Source organism: Corythoichthys intestinalis, chromosome 9, assembly GCF_030265065.1.
Source record: "Corythoichthys intestinalis isolate RoL2023-P3 chromosome 9, ASM3026506v1, whole genome shotgun sequence".
NCBI classification, from domain to species: Eukaryota; Metazoa; Chordata; class Actinopteri; order Syngnathiformes; family Syngnathidae; genus Corythoichthys; species Corythoichthys intestinalis.
In genome coordinates, this window is record NC_080403.1 from 34,492,713 (window position 1) to 34,520,658 (window position 27,946).

Sequence of the window (27,946 nt, forward strand, 5' to 3'; positions counted from 1 at the left end):
TGAGTACACCGCATGGGAACTACGTACATCCCTAAATGTCCAAATTGAGTACTGCTTGTCATTTTCCCTCTAAAATGTCATGTGACTCATTACAGGAGTGCAGTCAGCATTGCGTCAGAGAATGAAGAGGTGGGGGGGTGGGGTCATTCTCACCATCATGCTTGACACACTTATCTTTGTACTCCTCACCTGGTCACCGCCACACATGCTTGAGACCATCAGAACCAAACAAATTAATTTTCGTCTCATCAGACCATAGGACGTGGTTCCAGTAATCCATGTGGTTTGTTGACATGTCTTCAACAAACTGTTTGCGGGCTTTCTTGTATACCGTCTTCAGAAGAGGCTTCCACCTGGGGTGACAGCCATGCACACCAATTTGATGTGGAGTACGGCGTATGGTCTGAGCACTAACAGGCTGACCCACCACCTCTTCAATCTCTGCAGGAATGCTGACAGCACTCCTGTAACGAGTCACATGACATTTTGGAGGGAAAATGACAAGCAGTACTCAGTTTGGACAGTTAGGGATGTAAGTAGTTCCCATGCGGTGTACTCACTTCTGTTGCCAGGGGTTTAGATATTAATGGCTATATTTGAAGGGAAAATAAATCCACTCTATTATATAAGCTGCACACAGACTACTTTTCATTGTGTCAAAGTGTTATTTTGTCAGTGTTGTCCCATGAAATGATATACTTAAATATCTGCAGAAATGATTGAGAAGTGTGTACTCACTTTTGTGATACACTGTAGTCTTTTAAAGGCTCTGGTAAGGCGGTCTATGGTCCAAAAGAAAGGTGTTTGGGCGTTGTTTAGGGCTATTGTCTGTTGTGGATTGGACAGGAGAGCGTCACGTGAGTGCTGAGTGCCAATTTCTCAGTCGCTGGTTCCTCTGTTATCAGATGTTCTTTGTGTGAGGAGAGGATATCCTTTCATTGTTCATGACTGTCTATTGTTGGTTACTAGAAGAGCTGATGGTGGGATTTGGTGCTCCAGACGGGGGCTTCTAGATGCCTTTGCCAACCCTCTGCTTGTCTCGCTCCATCAACGTCAATCTCGCTCAGTCAGCTACATGACGCACGCGTTGGGCTTCCGTAGTCAGCAGGCATCCTGTAGTTGTTACCGCCCTAATCTGCCCGTTGTCTTGGCGCTGCAAATTCCAATCACTCCAAGTCCAACTACTAATACTTCAAATATATTCTACTTGTTTTCTTAAACTATGATTTGAATTCTATTTACTTTGCTTTGGGGGTGTTAGAGTAATACAAACAGTCAAACAGTAAATAAAGGAAAATATATGAATTCCTTCACAGTGCTAGACAGCTTCTCCCAGTCAAAATGGACTGGACATCAGGTGCAGTCAATGGCAGCCAGTGAGTTCATAGAGTGCTCTGTGACAGATGTATGAACCCCAACACAGCAGCTTATTGTTCTCATATCGTTTCTTCAGCACAACACAAATTTTCACAAAGCAAAATGAAGCAAGTAAGCCACCAAGGAAAATTAAAGTGCCTCGGCATTATAGCTTAATTAGACGAGCAGCCTTTGCTCTAAGGGTTATTGAAAGCAACACCCCTTTGCCCCACCTACAAAGTATTTAGTGCACTTAAAAGGCGACTTGACAGACGTCTCCAGGCTGACCTCCAAAGCTTCTTTACCCTCATCTATATTTATATGATGGAGCGGTACTAATTTTGCCCAGTAAATCAGTGTGCACATTTCATTGTGACCTCCAGCTTGACACTGAATTAAACAATATCAGGACCCGAGAAGGCTGCTTTAACAAGCCTTAAATTCCTCTTTCCAATCCATCAGCGGAGAGGTTTCTGACACGCAGCCAAGAGCATGAAATAAGGCAATTATTGAACCCTTCAGTCTATTTCTACGGCTTGCCTGGCAGGTATGAGGGAAGCTCAATGAGCCCCACACATCCCCAAGTTTGCGTCTTTAGTTGACTCTTCGATAGGGGTGATGGAAATTAAAACCTGATTAATAGATTAGGTCCGTTCTTACTTTTCACTTTGACTTCCAAAGTAGTTTCCAAGCTGGGTATCACGTTTACTGTAAGGTCACTGTATTGCACCTGAAAAGGAAAACAAGTTTCAGGTAGTTGAGCAACCTTCTGGATGTTTGGTTTTAAGAAAGTTATACATCTCTCAGATTTAATTGACATATACAGTAATATATCACACAGTCAGGGTGTCTGACTCAGTCAACTCTATCAAGGCCCCCTGTACTAGAACATTTCCAGGAGTATGCATATATATATATAAATGGGACCACAAACTCACAATACACACACTATGTATATAGCGGAAAACACAGACAAGACTGAAAACGCAGTTTCTGTTCTTGCACTCCTCTTTAAAAGAAACTGCTGTATTTTAAGCCAAAACAGCTGTTGTGTTTGATAGAACAATATGTCCATATTCTGCCATAGCAGATTCATGGCGCATTAAGCCCCATAACTATTTTTAATTTGTCCGTTTTACCCTGGAAACCCGTTTACAGACGTCGCACATAACGAAGGTAATTAATTATATTTATTATTCACAATGTCTGTCATTTTTAGCTTAGAATAATTAATTGATGTCTAATATTTCGTAAAAAAAAAAAAAAAAAAAACGACTTAAAAAAATTATTCACTCGCATGATTTAAACTCTTTAAAAAATGATATCACAATGAAAAAAATGGTGTCTATAAAAAAGTCACGGATAGCTACCTCATAACTATTGCTCAGTTGTAGTTTCTTTGTTACTGTCGCATTTTGTCCGATATGTTAGATAATCGATCCAGACAAAGAAAATTTGAAAAAAAAAAAAAAAAACGTTTAAAATGGGAAATATATGAAAAAGAAAATCTCAACCACTCCTTGATGTCTGTTATATTACCATGTTTCACCCATAAAATCCCCCAAAAATCCAGCTGTGGCCATTCACAGCTGTGTCTTGACACTCAGTGATACATGCTACATGGAGTTTTTGGATCGAAAAAAGGTAAGTACGCAAAAATACCTTGTTAAAGTCATGGTGTCTGTAATTCTGCTCTCGCGCGCTCTCACCTCCAGATAGGGTTTTGCTGTTTAAAAAACATTAAAAAAAAAAAAAAAGCCCTCCTGTTCAAATTTTTCTACCCCCAGAAAATTGACATTTTAAGCTTTCCAACAATGTATCACACATGCATATCGGACAATCTTGGGTATCTCAGAGCGGAACTAAACCCCCCCCCCCCCAAAAAAAAATCAACTTTTTCACTTAACTAAACTTCAGTTCTGTTGCTTGAACGCAACATTTTAAATAAACTGGACTACAATTATGGTAGTTTTAATTCAACATTTTAGGGCACTCTCTCACACTAGCACTGTTTGATCCTTTTTAAACTGACAAGAGTTCTTTTTCTCAGATAGTCAGCTTTATTTTGTAAACGTGAATGCGCATCCGAACTCTAGTCAGATCAAACAAACGAACTCTGGTGCACTCAAAAGTTGTGGGTCTCAGTCAGGTTAAAATGCATCCTGCTTCATTTATGAATGCACGCGGAGCAAGGTGCACTTATGCTACATTACGTGACAGCTCCACGCTTGTGTCCTGGGAAGCGGAACTACAAGTACAAGTGCAATCTCTGCAGCAATGCTGACAGCACTCCTGTAGCGAGTCACACGACATTTTGGAGGGAAAATGACAAGCAGTACTCAATTTGGACATTTAGGGACGTACGTAGTTCCCATGCGGTGTACTCACTTTTGTTGCCAGGGGTTTAGATATTAATGACTATATTTTGAGTTATTTTGAGGGGAAAATGAATCAGCTCTATTATATAAGCTGCACACAGACTACTTTTCATTGTGTCAAAGTGTCATTTTGTCAGTGTTGTCCCATGAAAAGATATCCTTAAATATCTGCAGAAACGCGAAGGGTGTACTCACCTTTGTGATACACTGTGCATGGGTTTCTTACCCTAAATGCAATTTTGCAAGTGTTATAAGTTTTTGTTCATTTGTTTATAGGTGAAAAAAGCTGTTAGGCAAGAGAAGACAACTTAATGTGTCTCAAAACAACACTTACTGTACGTTGACAGACATATATTGCGACTACGTGCTTTCTACTTTGATGATAGAAGGCTCGATTTATGCTCCATCTTTATTAATATTTTTCTAATAATTTTTAGGGCTGTCAAATGATTAAAAATTTTAATCGAGTTAATTACAGCTTAAAAATTAATTAATCGTAATTAATCGCAATTCAAACCATCTATATAATATGCCATATTTTTCTGTAAATTATTGTTGGAATGGAAAGATAAGACGCAAGATGGATATATATATATTCAGCATGCGGTACTTAAGGACTGTATTTGTTTATTAAAACAATAAATCAACAAGATGGCATTAACATTATTAACATTGTGTTAAAGTGATCCATGGATAGAAAGACTTGTAGTTCTTTATGAAAAATGTTAGTACAAGTTATAGAAATTTTATATTAAAACCTCTCTTAATGTTTTCGTTTTAATAAAATTTGTAAAATTTTCAATCAAAAAATAAACTTGTAGGCCGCCATTGTAGATGGCAATAATTACTTACGCTATAAAATCAGTCGCACCCAAGCGCCAGCAGAGGGCAGCAAAACTCCGCAAAACACAATTAACAAGTGGGCCTTTCATTCCTCTGTCATTTAAATCTGTCTGAGCTGGGCCAAGTGCGTTAATTGCGTCAAATTTTTTAACGGGATTATTTAAAAAAATTAATTAACGCCCGTTAACGCGATAATTTTGACAGCCCTAATAATTTTATATATTGTGATTTATTGACCTGTTTTGCACATGCCCCAATCGTTTTTAAATAAAAGAAGAAATGGAATCATGTTGTCCAAACGTTTTATTGCGATCAATATCTGCAATAAAAAAAGAATGGCATACTATTTGTGTTTACATGTACATGTGTGATGAGCTCATAATACTATAAATATAATCTAACAAGATGAACAATACCTTGCAGTATTTCCTTGTAACAACAAAATCCGTGTCAGCCCTAATGCATTTGGCAACTGTAATATTATTTATAAATTCGCTTCATTCTGGTCACTCAAGTGTCCGGCATGTCGATCTACACCTCATGTTAACACAGGCTGCACAGATTGTTAGAATTTTGTCTACGAACAATCAGCGAAGGGATAAGAACAAACGCGCAACACAGAAAGTCCGCGAGCTTCATCTACGTCATGCTGAATACATTTTGGGAGATTCCGTGGGTTCCTCTGGCTTGATTTTGCAGTTTTAACTTTGTCTACACACCGCTTACTTCAACCGCACTACATGTTGTTCTGTCTAAATCGGACGTCCGTAGCAGAAAATGTCATGAAATGTGCCCCCTATGTTTGGCTCAGGAAACTTGTCTATATTGCTAAAAGTGAGGGATGCTGCATAATCATAATTATATGACCTATTTTTTTCCATTCATTGAGTGAAATAAAATGCATGTATTTTTCAATATGTTTGGCCTCAGTGTTGGTATACAAGTGTAAACACCATCGATCAAGAATAATGCATTGAATTAAGAGCCAAAAGCAGCACTGACCGTTGTGTATTAAACCATGTTGATTTTTATTTCGCTTGTACGAACAAATAAATGAATGAAAACTGATTTGTGATTGTGTTTTATAGCTTCCAAATGGCAAAAATAAAACAAACCCCCCCCCCCCCCAAAAAAAAAAAAAAAAAAACCCCAACAACAAATAAGATGCAAATTTTCAATGAAATCAGGCACTCTGTATATTCATATTATATTCACACATTTTGCTCCATTTATTTTTGGTCATTTTAGCCTATTTGGACTGTCGTGAAGTATTTTTTTAAAAATTATAGTTCCAAAGGTTTTAGAATTATCATAACATCTTAAGTTGTCTTTTCAACATACTTGAATAAAAGGTGAGATTGTTTACAAACGATTAGGCAGAAATTTACAATGTTCTTGAATGTACACCACTCAGGCAAAGATAAGCCCTCAAATAATACATGATGTAAAAAAAATTCACAGCACTCCTAAGTTTTGTGCACTTGATGTGAGAGACACAGATAAGGCATAGAATGGACGGATGCAATAATGGAGACGAAAAGAATTGAAAATGGCCTTGCATTGGCTGCATGCTGTAGTGTTGTCTTTGATTAAGCCCATCGGCACTAAATTATCACAATGGTATTGCTTGCATCTGACCTCTATCAAAGATGAAAGTGATCAATTGTTTCCTAGAATGACTCTTAACAAAGCACCTGCACCAAAAAGACTTTTTTAATTAAATACCCACAAAAGTGTTACAATATAACCGAGGAGAGCAAAACAATATGTCTTTGAAAGTGGAATGTTAGGGCTCCTTCTTATCTGTTCTTAAGATCATTTTGCGCCGACTTACTTGATGTGAAATGAGAAGCAATTCATTTGCAGAGTAATTAATGACAGCGAGAGAGGTGCCAAAAAGAAACATTGGCAGTAAATCAGCACAAGGGAGAAGAAATGACTGGCTCTATACTTCAGTAGCTCATAAACCAGCTGATGATCTGTAGTGGTGATGGCAGCTTTTGTACCCCCCCCAAAAAAAAATACAGGCCAAAGAGCTTTTAGTCTAAGGTCATGTCTGTGACTACAAAATAACACAGACAGTTAGTAAGGCCACCTGGAGGTTCTTGAGGAAGATAGATTGGACTTTTCTACTTCTTGATGGCGGCCACCGCTTTCTTGGCAGCGTCGTCCAGGTTATCTGCGGCCGTGATGGGCAGGCCACTCTCGCTCAGGATCCTTTTGGCCTCTTGCACGTTTGTCCCTAAAAGGCACATGAAGATACAATAAGAAACTAGAGGTGCACTCAGAGAGAGCAGACCTCCGCCTAAAGAGGCAAATTCAAACAAGAACAACCGAGAGGACGCCCGGGATGCCAGGCGCTGGACGACCGAGAAGAACAACTGGGACCACCAGTGCAGCGGGCTCGCCGAGCAGACCCCGCAGAGAAAAAAAAATCAATTTTTATGAGACAGGCTGACGCGGCGACAACAGCGTCATCTCGGCGACAACTGTGTCATCTCTGCGTCAAGTGTAAATAAATTGTTATTTTGATATCAAAAGCTCTATTTGTCTTGTTCTTTATGATAGTTTGTAAAAGGAAAACATTATTCAAATGTTTGGGATGTAAATAAAGCAAAAAATAGCTATGTTAAAGTCAAAGTTATGTTAGAAATGTATGCATTTACAAAAAGCTCATTTTCTGTTTTTTCATCAGAAATTGGAAAATTGCTCAAACTAAGCTATTTTCTAATGCTGGTTTCTAAAGAATGGAAAATATATATGAACTTACTTTTTTTTCTGCTGAAAGAAGAGAGTATAATCTTTCTTTTGGTGGTTCCATGTTTATATAGCAATAGAACAGAATTTTCTGTGGGCCTTGCAAAATCAGTCAAAATCCAGTAAAATGACCGGGAGCGAAGGGCCTTGCTCTGGTGAAAATGGCTGGGATTGAATGAGTTAACATATTATATAAGTTTTTGGCCAAAATAGTGACTTCAATTCTTTTTTAGTTAGTGCAATTTTGACATAATTTTCAAAAGAGCTAATGAATCGCGGAATTTTCACATCAGAAACGTAATACTTGAGAGCATGCAGAAAATGGGCAGTTGGCCGAAAATTAACTGATTTTTAGAATGTAAAGCTACGCTATTGTGTATAGATACAAAATCCAACATGGCTTCCATCACAAAACAAAGAGCTTTTTAACCCTTTAACACCGAACGTGTCGGATGCGACACGTTTACGCATATCATCTTTGAAGCCTCGTAACGCTGTAATTACGTCACCCACGTGCCCCTGGTTGCTCTCGTTTGAAAGTACGGAAGTTGATGTCCACACCAGTTTTTATTTGAAGTCAATCGACCAAGAAAAACGGGAGATAATGTCATTTGAGTTTTATAGTTTTATTGCACTCACAAATATGCATTAAAACGCTGCATGGACCATGTATCTATCTCCATATTTCCATCATTTCGTGTCCTTTTTCAAAACCGAAAGCAGCACAAAAGACTACATATCCCAATAGCCGTTCTGATGACAAGAAGGACGAACCGAATGTGATCATTTTGAATAAATTTCCGAACGAGGCGCCAACTAATGAAAGGGAGGCATGCGACGCAAGCAACGACCGGTTGGTTTGAGCGACTGACTTTGAAACGTGCAGAATGAATCGAAAACTAAAGTTAGCGCAAGCTAACACATTATTTCATCAACTAAAGGAATAGGATGAGCTGTATTTGTCATTGTTTTCTTTGGATCAGTCGGCGTCTCGGCGAGTAGAAGTGACAACAGCGCGCAAACCGCGGATGAGTAGGCTGTGTGATTTTGTATGTGACGCAGCTTAGTGACATGTTCAAAAACAAAACTTTATTGAGTGCGCAAAAAAAAAAAAAAAAAAAAAAAAAAAAAAAAAAAAAAAAAAACTTGGGTCGCATGCCTAAAAAAATTTGAATTGAACTGAACTACTTGTCAATATTTTTGAAAATACTTTTTTTTCAATGTTTGTTATTTTTTCTTCACTATGAATCTTTTCAATTTTTATATAGATGTGTGTTCGAGAAGCTTGATTGCATGTACATATACTGGTATACCTTTGGTAAGGTGACGGGTACAATACCTAACTTCACAAAGAGATATCCTCCAAACCCTTTTTGTGTTGGATAATATATATTTTTGAAAAATTCTCACTATTTTGCACTGTATATAACATGTTTTGACCATAGTATGTGTGAAGGCCAAAAACGCCTATGACCATAGCTGCTGTTTGTGTTGAATTGTCAAACATAAAACTATTCAATCTATTTTTTTTCAACTGAATGTTTATCTTAGCAAGTTAAATAAATATTATCAAGCTTCAAAACGGTTGGTCGAGCATGTTTGGTTGTCAGTGGGAATTCAACATTACAAATTTTGAAAAAAGATTTTGGGATTTTTTTGTCTTTTTGGGTCCAAAATGTGGATTAAAGTTGGTCAGTGAAAAAAACAACAGTTTGGACATGAAGCTCAAGGTATCCTGAAAAAAGGGACCCAATTTGGCCATTGTGAACAGTTTTTTCTTTGAAATATAAAGGCAACATCAAAGGCATGCAAATTCGGCCAAAATAGGCTTAGGTGTTAAAGGGTTAAATGGAAAATTCTAGTAAATAAATGCGTAAATCCCTGAATTTCGATAGATATGAACGTAAAAGATTCTTGGTTAAAAGCAAAAAAACGGGCAGTTATCATTCATTTTACGTAGATATTTAAAGCTAAAGTTACGCTAATTTCTTCCATTCATTTTATTTTTTTCACAACGTTTCGAAGTGCATGCATTGTGCTAGTTTATATAATAATTACCTTGAATCCTTGACCAAATCACTCGAGACACTTCTGTTTGCTTATACTGTATGCACTAAAACTTTCGTCCTGTTTCCACTTAAACCCGACATTAAAACGCAGCGTGTGTTTGAGTTTATCACCGTGAAAGCTGCCTAAATGCTCTGCCTGGCTCGGCCTGTAGCCTCTGTAGATGTCTCATCAACTGATAGTGAAGTCTAAGTACAAACATATCTTGCAAGTTTGATAATAATCCCTTTATTTGCTCTCGAGTTATCTTGAACACAAACAGACAGACATAAGGAACCGTACACATAACTTCCGCCTTCCGGAGGCTTCACCGACTGAAGGAGGTAATAAAACTGCAATAAATGCTGGAAAAATCTGAAAGATGTTCACTTTCAAAGTGAGAGTAAACATCCCAGTTTAAGTTTATTTTATGTCTATCGCTGTCAATGACAGTGGATGAGTTAATTGTGCTTGCGATGAAAGCATATGATACGTTAAAATTGTGTGGGTTTTTTTTTTTTTGTAACTCATTTGCTGAATATGTTCTATTTTTACTTGTTTCAGTGTCCCAAAGACGTATTTATACGTCTTTTACGTTTTTTTTCACAAGAGACATCTCTGGGTTCTGGTTCAACTTAGCTCCAAAGCACAACACTGAAAATCCATTTTAAAGGAATAAAACTGGCCACTGGAGGGCAGTAGCGCATTTGGTAAGACCTGCAACCCGATTCAACGGAGCGAACGGCTGGCCGCATGGCCGGGGTGCTGGCAGAAGACGACCAAATGGACGTCCAAGATGCCAGGCGCTGGACGACCCAGCAGAACGACCGTGGAGTGGACGATGCCGTTGAGTCTGTGCTGCTAACCGAGCAGAGTCAGGCGGCGATGAGGGAAAAGTTTACCCCGGCTGTCGCAGCCACAACAGCGTCATCTGTCAGTTAGTTATGTGTAAATAAATTGTTACTTTGCTATCGAAAGCTCCATTTGTCTTGTTGTTTATCTTATTTTGTAAAAGGAAAACATTATTCAAATGTTTGGGGTGTAACTAAAGCAAAAAATAGCTGTGTTAAAGTCAAAGTTATGTTTCAAATGTATGCTTTCACAAAAAGCTCTATTTCTCAGTTTTTTTTCATCAGAAATTGGAAAATTGCTCAAACTAAGCTATTTTCTAATGCTGATTTTTAAAGAATGTAAAAATATATGAACTAACGTTTTTTCCTGCTGAAAGAATAGAGTTTCATCTTTCTTTTGGTAGGTTCCATGTTCATATAGCAATAGAACAGAATTTTCTGTGGGCCTTGCAAAATCAGTCAAAATCCAGTAAAACGGCTGGGAACGAAGGGCCTTGCTCCGGTGAAAATGGCTGGGAGTGAATGAGTTAACAAAGCCTCTCTCCGTTACATATTTCATTAAGTCACCGCGAGTGTGTCTGGAACATATTCTTGCTCACAGTACAGAAAAATGGCCTGGGAAGGCTGCTCCGTGACCTGATCAGCCCTTAGCAAATAACAGTGGGGGAATCCGCACAAATGACAAATGGGTATAGTTCAGCTGCTTTGTCTATAAACACTGCCACTGTTTGTCTGTTTGTGCTCCGCTGGCTGCAACATGAACAGAGGGTAGCAGATGCTGCCTGACATGGTGGCCCGGGACCGTTGTACAGCAGAGAGAGAGACACAAACACACGCACACACAAATTGAGCCACACACGAGCCAGACACTCTCGACCGCCTGCCTCTGAGCGCTGCTTTCTATGAAAGAAAACACAAAGCTGACAAGTCTGTCACAACACAAGTGGGGGGTACCGCGGTGGACGGAAGGACACTGCGAGCCAGCGAGGGAGCCCGCAGCGCATCAGCGAATGTGATAGAGGCCAAAGAGCACAAAGGTTAAATAAAACAAAAACAACACTGATGCTATTACGTCGAGGTGTTCATGGAGCACAATGACAAAAAAGTGTATTTGCATACTTTATTCAGAGGGTCCCACTTGAGTATTAATTCACATTTATTGTTGAAATAGAGCTGCAGAACCCTAATATACTGTATATAATTTCTGATCAATTTGTTTTGCGAATGAAACATAAAAAAACCCAGAACATTTTATCTACATGAAATCAGATCGAACAAATAAATTACCATTTCATTTTAATTTGTTGTCATTAAAAAAAATAAATAAATAAAACTTTGCAGAGGTGACCAATTTGTATTTAAATCAATAAGATATTTTATTAACACTATAAAACTAGTACCACCTTCAGAAAAGGGCTCGACACACAAAAAAACAATACAGTGATACCTTAGCTCACGAACATAATTGGTTCCCAGAAAGTGTGTGTAAGGCGAAAAGTTCGTCTTCCGAACATTTATTTCCCATATGAAACCATTAAAATGAGAATAATCCGTTCCCAGGTCCCCATATAACATAATTTTCTACTAAATAAGCCTTAAAACTACACAAAAATATACCTTATTTTCTTTAATGTCTTCTTAGGCTTAACACTAGCCTGTGGTGGGGTCTTTTTCGGTCCCATAATAGCAAAAGTACACTCAATATGGTCCAAAATGTCTATCAAACACAAACCACGTACGCACTCAACGAAAGGAAGGGGAAGAACTGGGACGCCGTGAGCGTGCGTCAGCTTCTCGTGGCGCTGTTCGACCACGTGGTTTGGTTCGTCCGCCGAAAACTAGTTCGTCAGCAGAGACTATATGCTCGCGAATTTAATGTTGTTGAGGCGAAAAGTTCGTGAGCTTAAGCGTTCGTGAGCTGAGGTATCACTGTAAAACAAATAATAAATAAATGAATAAATAAAACAATAATTACAATTAAAGTTGCACCAATACCGATACCAGTATCGGCAGGGGGCGCCGATCCGGCTCGAATTGGTGGTATCGGTATCGACGAGTACCAACATTTCGGGCGCCAATACCATCTACTGGCATCACTTGAACGCAAATGCACTGTCCTCCCCACGTGAGCTAATGTCCCAAATCCCGATGAATGACATCTGTATGTCTTTGTCTCGAAATTATCAAACGAAATAAACACCTTCGTCTTCAATATTAAGGATGATTACTACAATACGTATCCGCGATGTTACGCTGCTCATCTAACATGGCATTGACAAACGATTAGCATGCGTGAGCTAGCGCCTGCTGTTGTAACGATGATGGGATCAGAAAGGTTAAGACAGTGGGAGACTGTCCTGTTTATGAAAGTCGATTGTCGTATGCTGCTGTTGTGCAGTAATGAGCAGAAGTGACTTCTGTGGCCAGAAAACACTCAAGCGCGCACACTAGATATCATCAAATAGCAACCTAGATGTCCTATGTTAGTTCCCATGCCAACTCTCGGGCGCACACACTAGATATCATCAAATAGCAAGCTAAATGTGCTACATTAGATCCCATGCCATTAGCTGCGTGAGCCCAGAGCGACGCGTAGTCCATATACTACATTGATGAATTAGAAACCGCCAGGACTGAATGGAAGTTAAGCAGGCCAAATCAATCCATACCAGTGACTGTAGATAATGCTGCAAATACTGTTAATTCAGTACATGACACAGATGGACTCAGACCACAAATATGATGTTTTGCTTATATGGTAAATATAACTGCTAAGAGAGATGCAGCAATCAACAGTGTGCCCCATTTTACAAACAGTAAAGATTGTTCTCAGCACTTTTATCCAAAATATCTTCAGATCAGTAAGAAGTAAGCACATAAATATTATGCACTAAAATACTTGTTTATATGACGGCACTGTTATTTTTGCTTGTTAGAAAAAAAAAAAAAGAAAAAAAAACATAAAAAAAAAATAATAATAATAACAATTGTATTTTCTGTTTCAGAGCATTAAATGTATTGAATTGTATCAAAAATCGTACCGAACCATGACTTAACTGTATCGTTGCATCCCTTATACATACATACATATATACTGTATGTATTTTTTATTTTATTTTTTTTGCAAACAGAGTGGTATCGGAATGGTATCGGTATCGGCCAATACTACACAGCCAGGTATCTTTATCGGTATCGGGCCCAAAAAATTGTATCGGTGCAACACTAATTACAATGTTAAAACAAAGAACAAATGACTAACGCAGTACATTAATGAACTAGTGCGCCTTATAATCAGGTGCGCCTTGTGTATGAAAATAACCTCATTGGTGCGGTGTGCTTGATTATCTGTTGCCCCTAATAGTCCGAAAAGTACTAGTGCTGCAACGATTAATCGATTAACTTGGGTAATTCCATTGGAAAAAGGCTTCGAGTCAAACTTTACTGCTACGAGGATTCGTTTTTAATTAGAGGGGTTGTGATGGCTTGTTTTAAAAGTGTTTGCAATTAGTGTTATTGATTTGAATGCATGACATATGAATGACATAACTCATCTAACATTAGAGATAGACCAATGCGCCGATATTTGGAAATGAAATGTGAAATATATCGGTAACTGCCTTTTATTTATTTTTTTTAAATCCAATCGGCCGATACGAAAAAATTTAAAACTGGGATATTTCAGCTCAGATGCATCTGCGCTAGTGTTCACCCTGTCCTCTGATTGGTTAAATGGTAATGGTAACTAGAGTTACACTTGTTTTGTGCCTTTTCACCTTTTTAAGGCATTCAAAGCACTTCACACTATAGCCTCATCTACCTACTGGTGACGTGGAGCAACGTGGGGTTTAGTATCTTGCTCAAGGATGCTTAGACGAAGTCATCAGGGCGGAGAATCGAACCATCAACCTCTAGGTTGGGGAAGACTACTCTACCACTGAACCACGCCACCCCCTAATATTTGCTATTATTTTCTATTTGTGTGATTCAATAAACTTGCTTTATGCATTTCAATGAAGTTCAGTTTTTGCATTATTCATTTTTTTTAACGCCAATTTTTACACTTTTAATGCAAATGAATCTCGCTCCAAAAATCGGTTATTGGGCCCTCTAACTACTAATAATCGGTTTTCATCTTGAAAAACCCATATTGGTCGATCTCTAACATAGCTGAATCCAGCTGCTCCCTGTTATAACCAACATAAAGTAAGTTTTTGTTTGAGCTAATATGTATGTTTATGCATTCGGTATTTAGTTTAGAAGTATATTTAGCATTTTTTTGCTGGAATATATGTTTGAACGATTTACTAAGAGAGAAAAAAAAAACATTAGCATTTTATAGCATTTAAGCTAGCGGACTTTTGCTATGCAAGTTAGCCAATTGTTGGTTTTACTTTGATGGGCATTTAGTTTTTTTTTTTTTTTTTTTTAACGGTTTCCGGCAAAGCTCATGTATTTTAATCTATTTTTAAATACATTTATTGCTGTAGTGAAATGAAAGTGAATTTCTACATCATTTGAAGAAACACTCAAGCCCTTTCACATTTACCTGAACACCGTTTAAATCGCGGGATTTAAATGAGTAGCCCTCATGTGTAAAAGCAACTTCCCGGGTCGACTGACGCGGAGATTACGCGGACATTTAACGGGTCTTGTCTCATTAATACAGTGGGGAGAACACGTATTTGATACACTGCCAATGGGTTTTCCCATGACTTTCCTGGGACGAGGCATGTGTAAAAGCAGGCATTAAATTCCAGGGTCACAGCAGGAAGGCTGTTGACATAAATATCATGGCGGGCCGATTGTCATTTCCTCCTTCTTTGCAGTAAAACGAAAAGTGGTAAACAAACAAAGCAATTCTCAAAATACCCACCTGGAAATACCAACATTAAACTGAAAACATAACGAAATTAAATTGCTACTGGATTGGGAAGCCGAGGAAGAGAGATGTATGGTTTATTTTGTTGCCTATGTCGACCCAAAAAGACATTGTCCGGGTTATAAAATCACGCCAGCCGCCTCCTCGCACATAAAATGCCGAGTCGGCAACAAGGGACAAGTCTGTGAAAGTGTCAGACCCGCGTTATTCCCGGGATATCTCCCCATGTCTGAAAGCCATGACACGATCAAATCCCGCGTCATCTTACTCAGGAATTTACCGTGATATAAGTCTGAAAAGGGCTTTATGTATTTTATTTGGTATTCGCATTTTAGCTCTTGAAAATCTCGGCAAGTCAAATGTTATTGCAAGCATTAACACTTTTTCCTTTGTTTTACATCCTCTAAAATGTATTCTGCAACATATTAAATGTTTGTAACACAATTACTCAATTATTCGAACCAACTACCGCATTGGCCAGAATTTAAGACGGGTTTTTTTTGCATTGAAATAAGACTGAAAAAGTGGGGGTCGTCTTATATTCGGGTTCTAGACATTATGCCCATTCACGATGCTAGATGGCGCCAAATATCATTGAAGCGAATGCTGAACTTGAGGAGTAATGTTCTGCCATGACAGATCTCAGCTAGTCTCAAGTTTAACCAGTTTGCATTATTTTATTGCAAAGTTTTTCCTTATTCAGATTTGTTTCAAGACTACAGTTAGTTAGACCTCACTTTGATGGTTAATGCAGTTATTGCAATTTTGTTGTTTCATCACAATAGATTGGTTTATTTACATTTCAAAAACCAGAAGCCATTCATTTATGAATGTGATTGCACTTTAGTTTACATGTTTAAATGTTCAGATATTAAGATTTGAAAGAAGCAAAATAACATGCTTTTTCTCTCAAATATATTGTTATAATCATTTGTTTCAGATGTACTGCAATTATTTTCTGTATAAAAATTAATTTGGTGTTCAAAAAGTCTTTTTCAAACTTGAGTTGAGTTGAAGAGGGTGTTGTCTTATAATCAGGGCCGTATTATATTCGGGCCAATACTGTAATTGATAGATTAATCAATTACCTAAATAATCGATGGCTGCTGCCCCCAAAATTATGGTAACTCCTTGTAGGATAAACAGCCTCAGTGTACCAGTTTAGCAAGCATTAAAGGACAAAAGGTGTCATTTTTGCACCTTCAGATTCTTCATCTTCAAGTTGTTAGAATATGAAAAGAGTGCTTTATTCTTCCTATGTATTTCAAAGAATTATTACTCCTCGACAGTTTTACAGCAACTACAAATATTGCCTATATAATTTACACCAATTTACTGACCAACATACTGGCTAATGGGGCAAGACCTTTCTACATAGCTACAGTAAATGTGACTCCCCGGCTTTCACTTTCATCATATTCAGGTTTCATATGATCTAACCAAAGCGGTGAGTGTAAATGTTTGCCAACCTGATCAATAGGGTTTTTGTCAGGAATTGTATTACCAGAGCACCTTAACGCCTCATATTGCATCTCTTTTGTCCAGCCAGATGAGTAATTCCAAACACTGTGCACTACAAACAATCAATTCTGCAGTGTAATTAATTAACATAAGAGCAGGAAGAGGCTTCACTCAGGGAAACAAACAGGAAGATGTTGTGTCGCCACACAAAAAAGCAGCGTATTTAGCCAGTTTGGGAAGAGAATTTGTAGTTATTAATTTAAAATGACAGAATTTGAACATTAGTAGGATTAGTTTTGTATTCACCAGATCAGGAATAATGAAATATGACAAAATACTTTTGCAATATGGCCCACACAAATCTATTCGTTATGACACACTGAATGTTATGCATTTTTCCCCCATTTTTTTGCATGGCATTCTTTAGTTACTGCCGTATCTGTGTAATCCTAATGTGTGGAAAGAAGACACATTTACAAGAGCAGTATTTCGTGTGAGTGTTTGTCTATGTCAGCTGATAGAGCTTCATCTGTGAGCAGTCAGAAGTGCTGATAGCTCAGCAGCAGCAAAGGAAGTGCAGAACTGATCTGGATGCATCCCCTCTGAGTGCGTGTTCTGTGGAGTGTTTCTCGTGTGGGGGTGTGCGTAAGCACTATATGTGTGACTAAATAGATGGGTGTGTGTTCACCTGCAGCCACTAGGTGCTGCTGGAGACCGACTCTCATCTGGAATATGTCTTCACGTAAATACGCACGAGAACAGAAATATGATCTATTTTTTCAACTCCTATTTTTCTGTATATTCCTTACTTATAGTCACAGTATGATGGAAAATGAATACAAAATATTTGTAAGGTGTAAGAGAGTAGAGTAATACCGATTATTGCCTTTATTTTGGGCAAGCCATGACTAGAGTCTCAAACCCCCACCGACACCACGCTCCCATAACTTCTGAACTCTTCCTAAGCTACTGAATGTTAGGTCTAGTCAGCATCCTTAAAAGCCGCTCGGCTTAAAGGCTTTAAACGTACCGTTCAAGCCACTATAATACAATACTGAGCAGTTTGCCTTGTGATATATTGGCACTTCACAATATATTGCTGTTGTGACTAGGCTGTAATTAGCAAGCTTACTAGACTATTGTGGGGATGCCACTTTAATGTGTGAGTCAATTACAGGCCGCCGTATTTCAATGGGATAATAAGGTTTGGAGCTGCGCCAAAGATGGTGCAGAAGAGTTTTGTTGACTAGGAAGCTCACAATTGTGTGTCGCATTCTGCTTTAAGGAGCTGAAATTACAAAGGTTTGGAATTGATGAGGAGACGATGTACGTATCTGTTTATAGAACTGATCAGTAATGAAAAATTCACTCTACCACAGTGGTTTTCATACTTTTTCCACCAAGTAAAAAAAATTATCGGCACTCCAAGTGCCACATTAAAGACCAGCATTATAATAAAGGAGAGAAGGAGGCCCAATTGTCCATTAAAAACAAAATGGAGGTTGTATTCCTACAGTAATATTAAAAGAAAAAAAATTGATTTTCATAGGCATAAGTTACATACTAAACTTCAAATTAAGATAAAAATGAAGTCTTAAAAACAAAAGAAAACCAAAAGTTTGCATAATACAAAAAGTGATGTTGTAGGAAAAACACTTAAAGTTTTACAGAAGCAAAGTTAAAATTCAACTAAGATTTTTAATTTTTTAAAATCAGGAACCAAAAATGAAATGTAAGGAAAAAAAAATTAGTGAAAACAAATAACTGAATAAAAAGGTATTTTTATCTGAGAGTAAAGAATAGAATAGAATAGAATCATTATGTCATCATGCAGTGAATAACGAAATTCTGTTTCAGCTCTTGGCCCATACAAGGAGACATTACAAAAAATACAAACATGAAAAATTCAAGGAAAAATATGAAAGTTTATGGTAAAAGATTCAAATTTTTACTTTGTCCGAACTTTTTTTAAAAAATCCAGTTGGACTTAATTTCCCAAAAATTTGGATGCTGTACAAATTGTGAATAAAAATTGAAAGCATCAATGCAATGATGTGAAGTGCCAAATTTGAATAATTTTCAGAATAAAACAGATTACAGGTCAAAAGTTTAAACTGAGAAAATGTATATTTAAAAGGAAAAAAATATATTGATTTTAAATTCCATGGTGTCAACAAATCTCAAACACTTTGGTTAAGGCCATTTTCACCACTGTGAGGCATCCCCTCTTCTTACAACAGTCCTTAAACGTCAGGGGACCGAGGACACAAGTTCCTCAAGTTGAGAAATAGGAATGCTGTCCCATCCGCATTGAATACAGGCCTCTAATTGTTCAACTACCTTGGGCCTCCTTTGTCACAGCTTCCTCTTTATTAAGGGGCCAAATGTTCTCTATAGGTGAGAGATCTGGACTGCAGGCTGGCCAATTCAATACCCCGATCCTTTTCTTACACAGCCATGATGTTGAAATTAATGCTGTTTGTGTGGGTCTAACATATGTTGAAAAATGCAAGTTTCTCTCTAAAAGAGACACCATCTGAATGGGGCGCATATGTTGTTCTAGCGCAGGGGTCGGGAACCTTTTAGACAGAGAGAGCCAAAACACAACATATTTTAAAATGTGATTCCACAAGAGCTAACACAGTGTTTATGTATGTATGTATATAAACACACACTGTATACAGCAAATAATTTTTTAGTCAATCACCAGTTGTGCAAGTTCTCCTATCAGAAAAGATTAGAGAGCCCTGTAATTGTCTACTTGGGTAAACCTTAACCATGAGAGACAGAATGTGGGGAAAAAAAAAAAAAACAGAAAATCACATTGTTTCATTGTTTGATTTTTAAAGAATTTATTTCCAAATTAGAGTGGAAAATAAGTATTTAGTCACCTACAAACAAGGCAATATTTCTGGCTGTCAAAGAGGTCTAACGTCTAACGATCTGGGGCTCCATGCAAGATCTCACCCCGTGACGTCAAAACGATAAGAACGGTGAGCAAAAACCTCACGAGGGGACCTAGTGAATGACCTACAGAGAGCTGGGACCACAGCAACAAAGGCTACTATCAACACGATGCGGTGCCAGGGACTCAAATCCTGCACTGGCAGACGTGTCCCCCTGCTGAAGAAAGTACACGTCCAGGCCCGTCTGCGGTTTGCTAGAGAGCATTTGGATGATCCAGAAGAGGACTGGGAGAATGTGTTATGGTCAGATGAAACCAAAATAGAACTTTTTGTTAGAAACACAGGTTCTTGTGTTTGGAGGAGAAAGAATACTGAATTGCAGCCGAAGAACACCATACCCACTGTGAAGCATGGGGGTGGAAACATCATGCTTTGGGGCTGTTTTTCTGCAAAGGGACCAGGACGACTGATCTGAGTAAAGGAAAGAATGAATGGGGCCATGTATCGAGAGATTTTGAGTGAAAATCTCCTTCCATCAGCAAGGGCATTGAAGATGAGACGTGGCTGGGTCTTTCAGCATGACAATGATCCCAAAAACACAGCTAGGGCAACAAAGGAGTGGCTTCGTAAGAAGCATTTCAAGGTCCTGGAGTGGCCTAGCCAGTCTTCAGATCTCAACCCCATAGAAAACCTTTGGAGGGAGTTGAAAGTCCGTGTTGCCCAACGACAGCCCCAAAACATCACTGCTCTAGAGGAGATCTGCATGGATGAATGGGCCAAAATACCAGCAACAGTGTGTGAATAGCTTGTGAAGAGTTACAGAAAACGTTTGGCCTCCATTATTGCATACAAAGGGTACATAACAAAGTATTGAGATGAACTTTTGGTATTGACTAAAGAAAGTCTGACATCGTTACTTGGATTGTAATAATCGTTGCTCAGTTGTGCACTCACAACAAGGAAAATATCAAATAGAAACATGGTGTGGCGTCGCATATATTTCCTGGAATAGGAAACCACAATCGGGGATGACCAGGGGGAGGTGTGCGTAACAGTGGCCAAGTCAGGCGGAGCCTTTCGAGGCGGTTGTTTCGTGAGTCTCGCTCTCCTGAAAGTGGCGACAATTTGACAGTCCAAAAAGTAACGAAAGTGCCGTATGACTTGTGGTACCACGCGGTTCCCTTACATGGTTTAATTTTCCCCTATGTTTTTTTATACACTCCAGTTCGCTCGGCTTCGAGTTGGGAGGGGCCGACCCCACCGCTGGCCGAGTGGTGACTTAACGCAAAAGGTGATCTCTGCACGACCTGACTTGAAGAATATTATTGCGACACACATTTGAAGTGTCCAAGATTAATGTGCGAATGCGCCATCAGCTCATCATAGCTGGTTCATGTCAAGCGAGCCGGTGGGTTCCACATTTAAGATGACGGGTTGGCAGAGAGCCATATGCGCTCATCAAAAGAGGCATATATGGCTCGCGAGACATAGATTCCAGACCCCTGTTCTAGACCCTGATAATACCCTTCTGCATTGACGGTACTTTTTCAGATGTGCAAGCTTCCCATGCCACATGCACTCAAGCAACCCTGCACCATCACAGATGCAGGTGAGCAAGTGAGCGCTAAAGTCCTCTTTAGTCCGTATGACATGGCGGGCCAGTTTTCCATAGAGAACGTCGAATCGTGATTCGTCTGACCACTGAACATTTTTCACCTTTGCCGTTTAAATGACCCCTGGTCAGAGAAAACACTTGCATTTCTGAGTCCTCTTTAGAAATGGCTTCTTCTTTGGACTGTAGAGTTTCAGCTTGCAATGGCAGATGGCACCGTGGACTGTCCCACTGTGCCATGTGATTTTTTTTTTAAACAACGTAGAAAAATGCTTGTCTTTTATGAAATGCTTCATTGAGTGAGTCCACGCAAATTCAGGCACGCTTTGATGCTCAAGCTGCCGAGAACAGGTTCTTGACAACGAAGCTTGACTAAACGATGACTGACACATTTGTGCCTTTGTTAGTCGAGCTACCAAGCCTACACTTGCCAGATCAAAGTTACAATCCTATCAATCATTGTTAACTTCAATTACCAAACGCCACCTGCACTGGTGACCAACAAAAGCAGCAGAAGGGAGGGTGAGAGGCTGCATGAGCATGAAGCAGAAAAAAGTTAATACCTTTTTTAAATTAATTAAAAACCTGATCATTTTCACACGATTCCAATCCTATGAAAAATGGCGCAATCGGCCTAATTTCCGATCATCATCATCATGGCTCTTGCGTTGGGGCTTGTTTCCCGTCCTTTTGCGTAGAGCTGACCAGGTGAGCTAGGCCCCTGCAGTACTGGCGGTCTTGTGCCAGCAGATTTGCATCCTTCAAGGTAACTCAGTGTTGTTGGAGGTCATCCGCGATGGTGTCAAGCCATCGAGTGCGGTGCTTTCCTCGTGGTCGTCTCCATCCTGCACACTTTGGGTCAAACTTCAGGATGGCTCTTGTCGGGTGGTCAGGAGGAAGACTGAGAACATGGCCAAGCTAGCGGATGCGGCGCTGTGCAGCCAGACGGGAGGCTCTGGGATTTTTGTTATGAAACTAATTTCCGATCACGTGGTCGAATAGGGACATCCTTAATTCCTTTACATTAGCATTCCTGTTTGCAATGCAGTGCCTTTTAACTAATTTGCTCCCTAAAACGTATAAATACGTTCTATTTTTAATTGCTTCAGTGTCCGAAAAACGTATTTATACGTCTTTTGCATTTTTTTTTGACAAGAGGCATCTAATAGGTTCCTATGTATCCAATGTATACAATGCACAAAGCTCAAAACCCATTTTAAAGCAATAAAACTGGCCACTGGAGGTCAGTAGCGCATTTGGTAAGAACTCATCTCGGGCCAAGAAAGGAAGTGAAGAAAAAAAGTCAGGAAACGGAAGTTGGAGGGATCTTGTGAAGACGCTTGAGAATTTGAGAACAATGTGGAGAACGATCGGGGAAAAAAGGCAAACGACACTGGAGGAGTGTTTTAAAAATAAAACGAAACCATCGTCAAAGAAGGATTCAATAATATCTAGTTGAGACAGACGGTGACGTCCACAACAGCGTCAGGTTCCACATGCGTTCTGTGGAGCTCACGTTGCGTTACGCCATAGCCCGAGGTTGAAACCAACGATGAAGATGACGAAGACGATGAAAAAAGTGAGACCAATCTTGATCCGGACTCATCAGATTAGCCACGGGAGCAGCTGAGAGCCTTCCCCGTTGTTATGTGCGCAAATAGTTCAACAGTTCAATGGTTATGTGTACATAAATTGTTACTTCGATCAAAAGCTCTATTTGTCTTGTTGTTTATCTTATTTTGTAAAAGGAAAACATTATTCAGATGTTTGAAATGTAGGCTTTCACAAAAAGCTCAATTTCTCAGTTTTTTCATCAGAAATTGGAAAATTGCTCAAACGAAGCTATTTTCTAATGCTGATTTCTAAAGAATGGAAAAAGATATGAACTCACTTTTTTTTCTGCTGAAAGAAGAGAGTCTAATCTTTCTTTTGGTGGGTTCCATGTTTATATAGCAATAGAACAGATTTTTCTGTGGGCCTTGCAAAATCAGTCAAAATCCAGTAAAACGGCAGGAGCGAACGGCCTTGCTCCTGTGAAAATGGCTGGGAGTGAATAAGTTAAGGGCCTGAAGATCATAGGCATCCTGTATATTATTTTTTACCTTGACTCTTACACACCGAGATGATTCTGATATTGTTCCATAATATTTTTGTGCAACATGTGGGGAATTGATGATCCTCTTCCCATCTTGAATGCTGAGAGACACTGCCACTCTGAGGAGCTCTTTTTATACTCAGTCATGTTGCCATTGGACCTAATTATCTTTCAGCTGTTCGTTATATGTACAGTTGGCTTTTCCAACCTCTTATTGCTAACAGTCTCTTTTTTTTTTTTTTTAACTTGTTGACACCATGAAATATAAAATTGACATTTTCCCCTTAAATTGATACATTTTTTCAGTTTAAACTTTTGACTTCCTGTCATTAAGTTTTATTCACAATTTGTATCGCGCCCCAACGTTTTTGAAATCCCGTTTGTATATTGTTGAGATCACTCAGACACTTTCATCACCCGATGTCATCATCCTTGTTGCGATTGAGCGTTAATCCTCATAATTATGTTGCAAGCAGCAAGAGTTTTCTCTTTGCATCCAAAATGTTTGAAATGTGCTCCTCCCATGACCATCCCTTGAGTCAAACATCAAATATGCTCATCAGAATGCATGCTAGATACTTGTTAGCAGTGCAAATAGTTTTTTCTTTTGATGTGCTGCCAGTCATTTACTAGCTTTTATGTGGCCTAATATTGTTTGGACTCTTGTTGAAGATATAAACACAGTTAAGGACGATGGAATGAGAGTGAATGGAGAGCTATGTTAGCTTAAATTGCAGCACTGATACCTTATATCAAGTAAATTGAGGAGTATGTACAGTAAAGTGGTCCTAGCAGACTTTTGCATTAGATTGACATTTTTTAAATGACAAAAATAGCCAAAGCATTTTTCAAGAAGAAATAAAATGTGTTATTTGACAGTTATAGGACAAGAGGGAAAAATTAATATGCCAGGACCACAGTTAAGCAAAAGCCTACAGCTTTGTTGCTGTACCCTCAGGACTATTTAAGTTTTTTTCCTTTCACAGGGTGGCCAGCCAATGAGGGCAGCGTAGTTACATCTACTCAAGCATGTATGCGCTGCGTGTGTGTGCATATGTAATTTACCATATTTCTTTTGCAGTAAATGATCAAAGGAAGTATAGTTCGATGCTACAAAAACACCTCTTGCAACTCACATGATTTTCTCCTTCAACTCTGCTTGCATCACAACCAAAAGCCCCACCTTGTGTTGTAAAAAAAACAAAAAACAAAAAACAAAAAAAAAACAAAGACAAAAAAACACGACAAAACTCTTGGGCCAGTTCAATCATGCCAAGCCATTTCAAAACCCTTTCCCAATTAAAACTATGCCAGTTAATCCATTCTGATCTCATTGAAGAGCGTTGTGCTGTGCCCACTGCCCTGCAGCCAGCCTAGAAAGCTGAGCTGATTGATTAGCAACCAATCTCCTCCACAAGACTGATACCCAAGATGTAATGAACCACAGCTAAAGTGTGAATAAGGCCCAGGCCAAGCAAACATGGTTAGGCCAACAGCCAACAGTGACCTTCTGGAGCTGGTTAGTCATCTTGGATTATAAGGCTTAGCAGTTGTGGGCGAAAGGGTTTTACAGTATTTGCTATTGTAGTTCTCTCACTCAACATCCTTGCATTTGCTTTCAGAATGATAGCATTGTTTTCCTAAGCAAAACAAAACAAACAAACAAACAAAATGAAATCCAGTTTTTTAAAATTTATAATAAATAATTATAAATGCATTTGGAATATGCATACACAAATGCATTATTCATATACACTAAGTGAAAGTGAAAAAAACAACAACATTAATGTCTGTTTATTTTAAAGTTTACAATATAAATGGAAAATTACTTAAAGATTTTCCATTTCTTAAACCCACTACTACCACTACTCACTAGAGGGAGTCCTCAAGTTACGACAGAGTACCATTCCATGCAGGTGTCGTAACCCGAATTACCGCTTAAGTCGGATTTCATCGTTACAAGTCGAAATTCACGTCAAAATACTTTGTATAAAAAACCCAAAATACATTGAGATAAAAGTATAGAATGCTGTATTCCTTTGACCGGTCCATCACATAATGGTTATTTTTCAAAGTTTTTGGATTTCTCCTCCACAAGGATATTTTTGTTCGTCTTTAGGTACAAGACATATGTGTGAAGTTTGGTGCCATTCGGTACGCAAATACTGTCCGCGCCCCCCTCTTTTCCCTATTGCTTTCCCACAATGAACCGAAAAAGAGATCCGCAATGAATAAACCGCGCATTACTTTGTGTGTTTGTAAGACGTCAAAGCGTGTATTTCTGTTTTCATTCTGCGCTACTTAGTTGGGAGGTTATCGGTTATCCCTCACCATGGGGGCAATAGAGAGCGGTCACCCATGGACAACTTGAGGGCTTGGGCGCGGACACTAAATAAAAGACTATGAACGTGTCTATGATATTGTCTAGGAAAGGAACAAATATAACCTTGTGGACCAGCAATTTTCCAAAGTTCATTTTTTTGGACCTGTCCAGTACTTACCATTACTGCTTTGAGGTGGATGGAGAGTTGGGGTTTTCTATGGTTTATTTACAGCCCAAAAAACACAGGACTCAACACCTCAACTTTACAACCTGAATCATATATGCCACCCGATTCATTACATTACTGTCCTTATTTTTATGTTATGTGAACCAGAAGTTTGGTTTTTCAGACTTGAATTATGAATACATTACCACTCTTGGTAACGAGCAAGGCGCTTTGACACGACAGTTGAACTTTTGCCTGAACGGAACATATTTTTACAAATGTTGGTCAGTGTTTCTCTCCTTTCTTTTATAGTGCTAAGCTACGTTTACATGGCGATTGCTTTTCTTTTGGCTAGACCAGCAAAGCTAGAAGACCCAGCTTTCTTATTTGGGGCCATAATGTGAAAAAAAGGAGAGCGATAAGGGCAAAGATTGTCCCGGGGCACATACTACAAGCACTGTGCAGTAGATAAGCAGAAACATAGGTGCTGGGGACTAAATGATGGACGGGCCACGGGCGTCGTAAAGTTGAAGCGTCGTCGGTCGAGCACACCATAACCCTGGAACTCCCTGTATTTTTGTCATGATATGCAATAATTCCATTTATCACACAGTAAATAAAAATAAATGCGGTAATTTTCCCGCTGCGATTTATCGCCTTGCGTGCACGTGCTTGCGCACGGACGGGCGGCAGACGTGCTGTTAAAATCTCGCCTTCCTTGTTACCAACTATGCAATATGCTGCGATGAGGACTCAGGGCTCAAATACACCAGATTCATCATCGTTCTGGGTTCGGTCCGGCTCAGGCAAAAAATAGCGCCGGAGCCAATCCGTTCGCATTATTTCCTATTGTTTAACGTATAACGGCCGCATCACTTCTCCGGATTGACTGCGGACCATCTACGGCGTGGGAGCCCGCTGGATTGTAAAGGCTATTTTCTATTTTTTTCCGGCGCCGCATCTGTCAAAATGGGCATATCCAGGCCTGGAGTCAACAGCCCAGTGTCTTATTCATGGTTTAAACACCAGCGAACATGGACGAAGAACTTTTAATCACCGAGTTGGAAAGTCACAAAGAGATTTATGATGAAGCAGATCATTATTATAAGGACAGCATTAAAATTAAGCTGCAAGGTGTCCTATTATGTGTGTTTTTCTGGCAATGATATCAAACACACGACGTACTGACAACTTTGTTTTTATTAACACACGACGCTAACAACACTTCCTCAACCTGTGGCTCTCGGTAGACTGTCTGTTTCTCACTCCCGCATCACATGAACAAAACTACATCACCGCATGCACTTCCGGGTTCCTCAGAAAACATCCAATCAGAATATTACACATGGCAGAAGCTATGAGGATGGACGGGGAGTTTTTATGAAAGTCATGTAATTTAAAACAGTACTTAAATAGTATCGCAAACTCATGGTAAAAGCAAAAAAAAAAAAGCAAAAAAAAAAAAAAAAAAAAAATCGGGGAAAAAACTGTTCAAATAAAGTCCACCTCTCTCTCTGCTTCTCTGATGAGTACAGACTCTGTGTGTTTGTCTTTGTTTTGAATGCCACATTATGACGGGACGGAGTGGGGCCCGCAGCCGTGCGCAGCCGGTATGTTTTGGTATTTTTGACTACTGCGGGGCACTCAGTGAACACAGAGCCTTGCCGGACCCGGAACGATGATGCATCTTCGTGCTGACCACTTTGTTTTTTATTAACACACGGTGCTAACAACACTTACACAACATGTGGCTCTTGGCAGGCTGTGTCTGTGTCTCTGACTGCCATGTAACATGAAAAAAAAAAAACATCACAGTTGCGTGCGCTTCAGGGTGCCTCGGAAAACATCCAATCAGAATATTACACATGGAACGCCAAAGCAGAAGCTACGAGGGGAAAAGATTTCATTTGCCTATAGACATTTTATTTATTCTGTGTTTCTGTGCGGTACTAAAAATGTTGTTTTTTACTTAAAAGAGGCATGGCCTATTGTTTTAGTTGTGATTTCTTAAAAAGTATTTTTGAATTTAGGAGCAAATATTTATTGCGTTTAAACGGGAGTACTTGAGCTATTAATATACTGGACTGTCTCAGAAAATTAGAATACACAATATTCTAATTTTTTGAGACAGTCCTGTGTATATATACAGGACTGTCTCAGGAAATTAGAATACACAATATTCTAATTTCCTGAGACAGTCAGAAAATTAGAATACACAATATTCTAATTTTTTGAGACAGTCCTGTGTATATATACAGGACTGTCTCAGGAAA

At 39.0% G+C, this 27,946-nt stretch overlaps 1 protein-coding gene across 4 annotated transcripts in view; it reads right to left on the reverse strand.

Moving 5' to 3' along the window:
- Positions 1-677: 677 nt before the first annotated feature.
- The window catches only part of suclg2 (succinate-CoA ligase GDP-forming subunit beta), a 130,634-nt gene continuing 103,365 nt past the window's right edge, over positions 678-27,946 (reverse strand). For 2 of the 4 annotated variants that reach the window (XR_009064358.1, XM_057845423.1), the window contains 2 exons: positions 6,673-6,819; positions 678-2,086 (listed from right to left, as the gene is read on the reverse strand). Coding sequence is in view for 3 of the 4 variants with exons in the window: in XM_057845423.1 (XP_057701406.1) it covers positions 6,707-6,819 (113 nt within the window). In the remaining variant the exon portion in view is untranslated. Of the gene's footprint in view, positions 2,087-6,270; positions 6,820-27,946 lie in introns of those variants that run through there. The other 2 variants (XM_057845422.1, XM_057845421.1) reach the window with 1 other exon arrangement.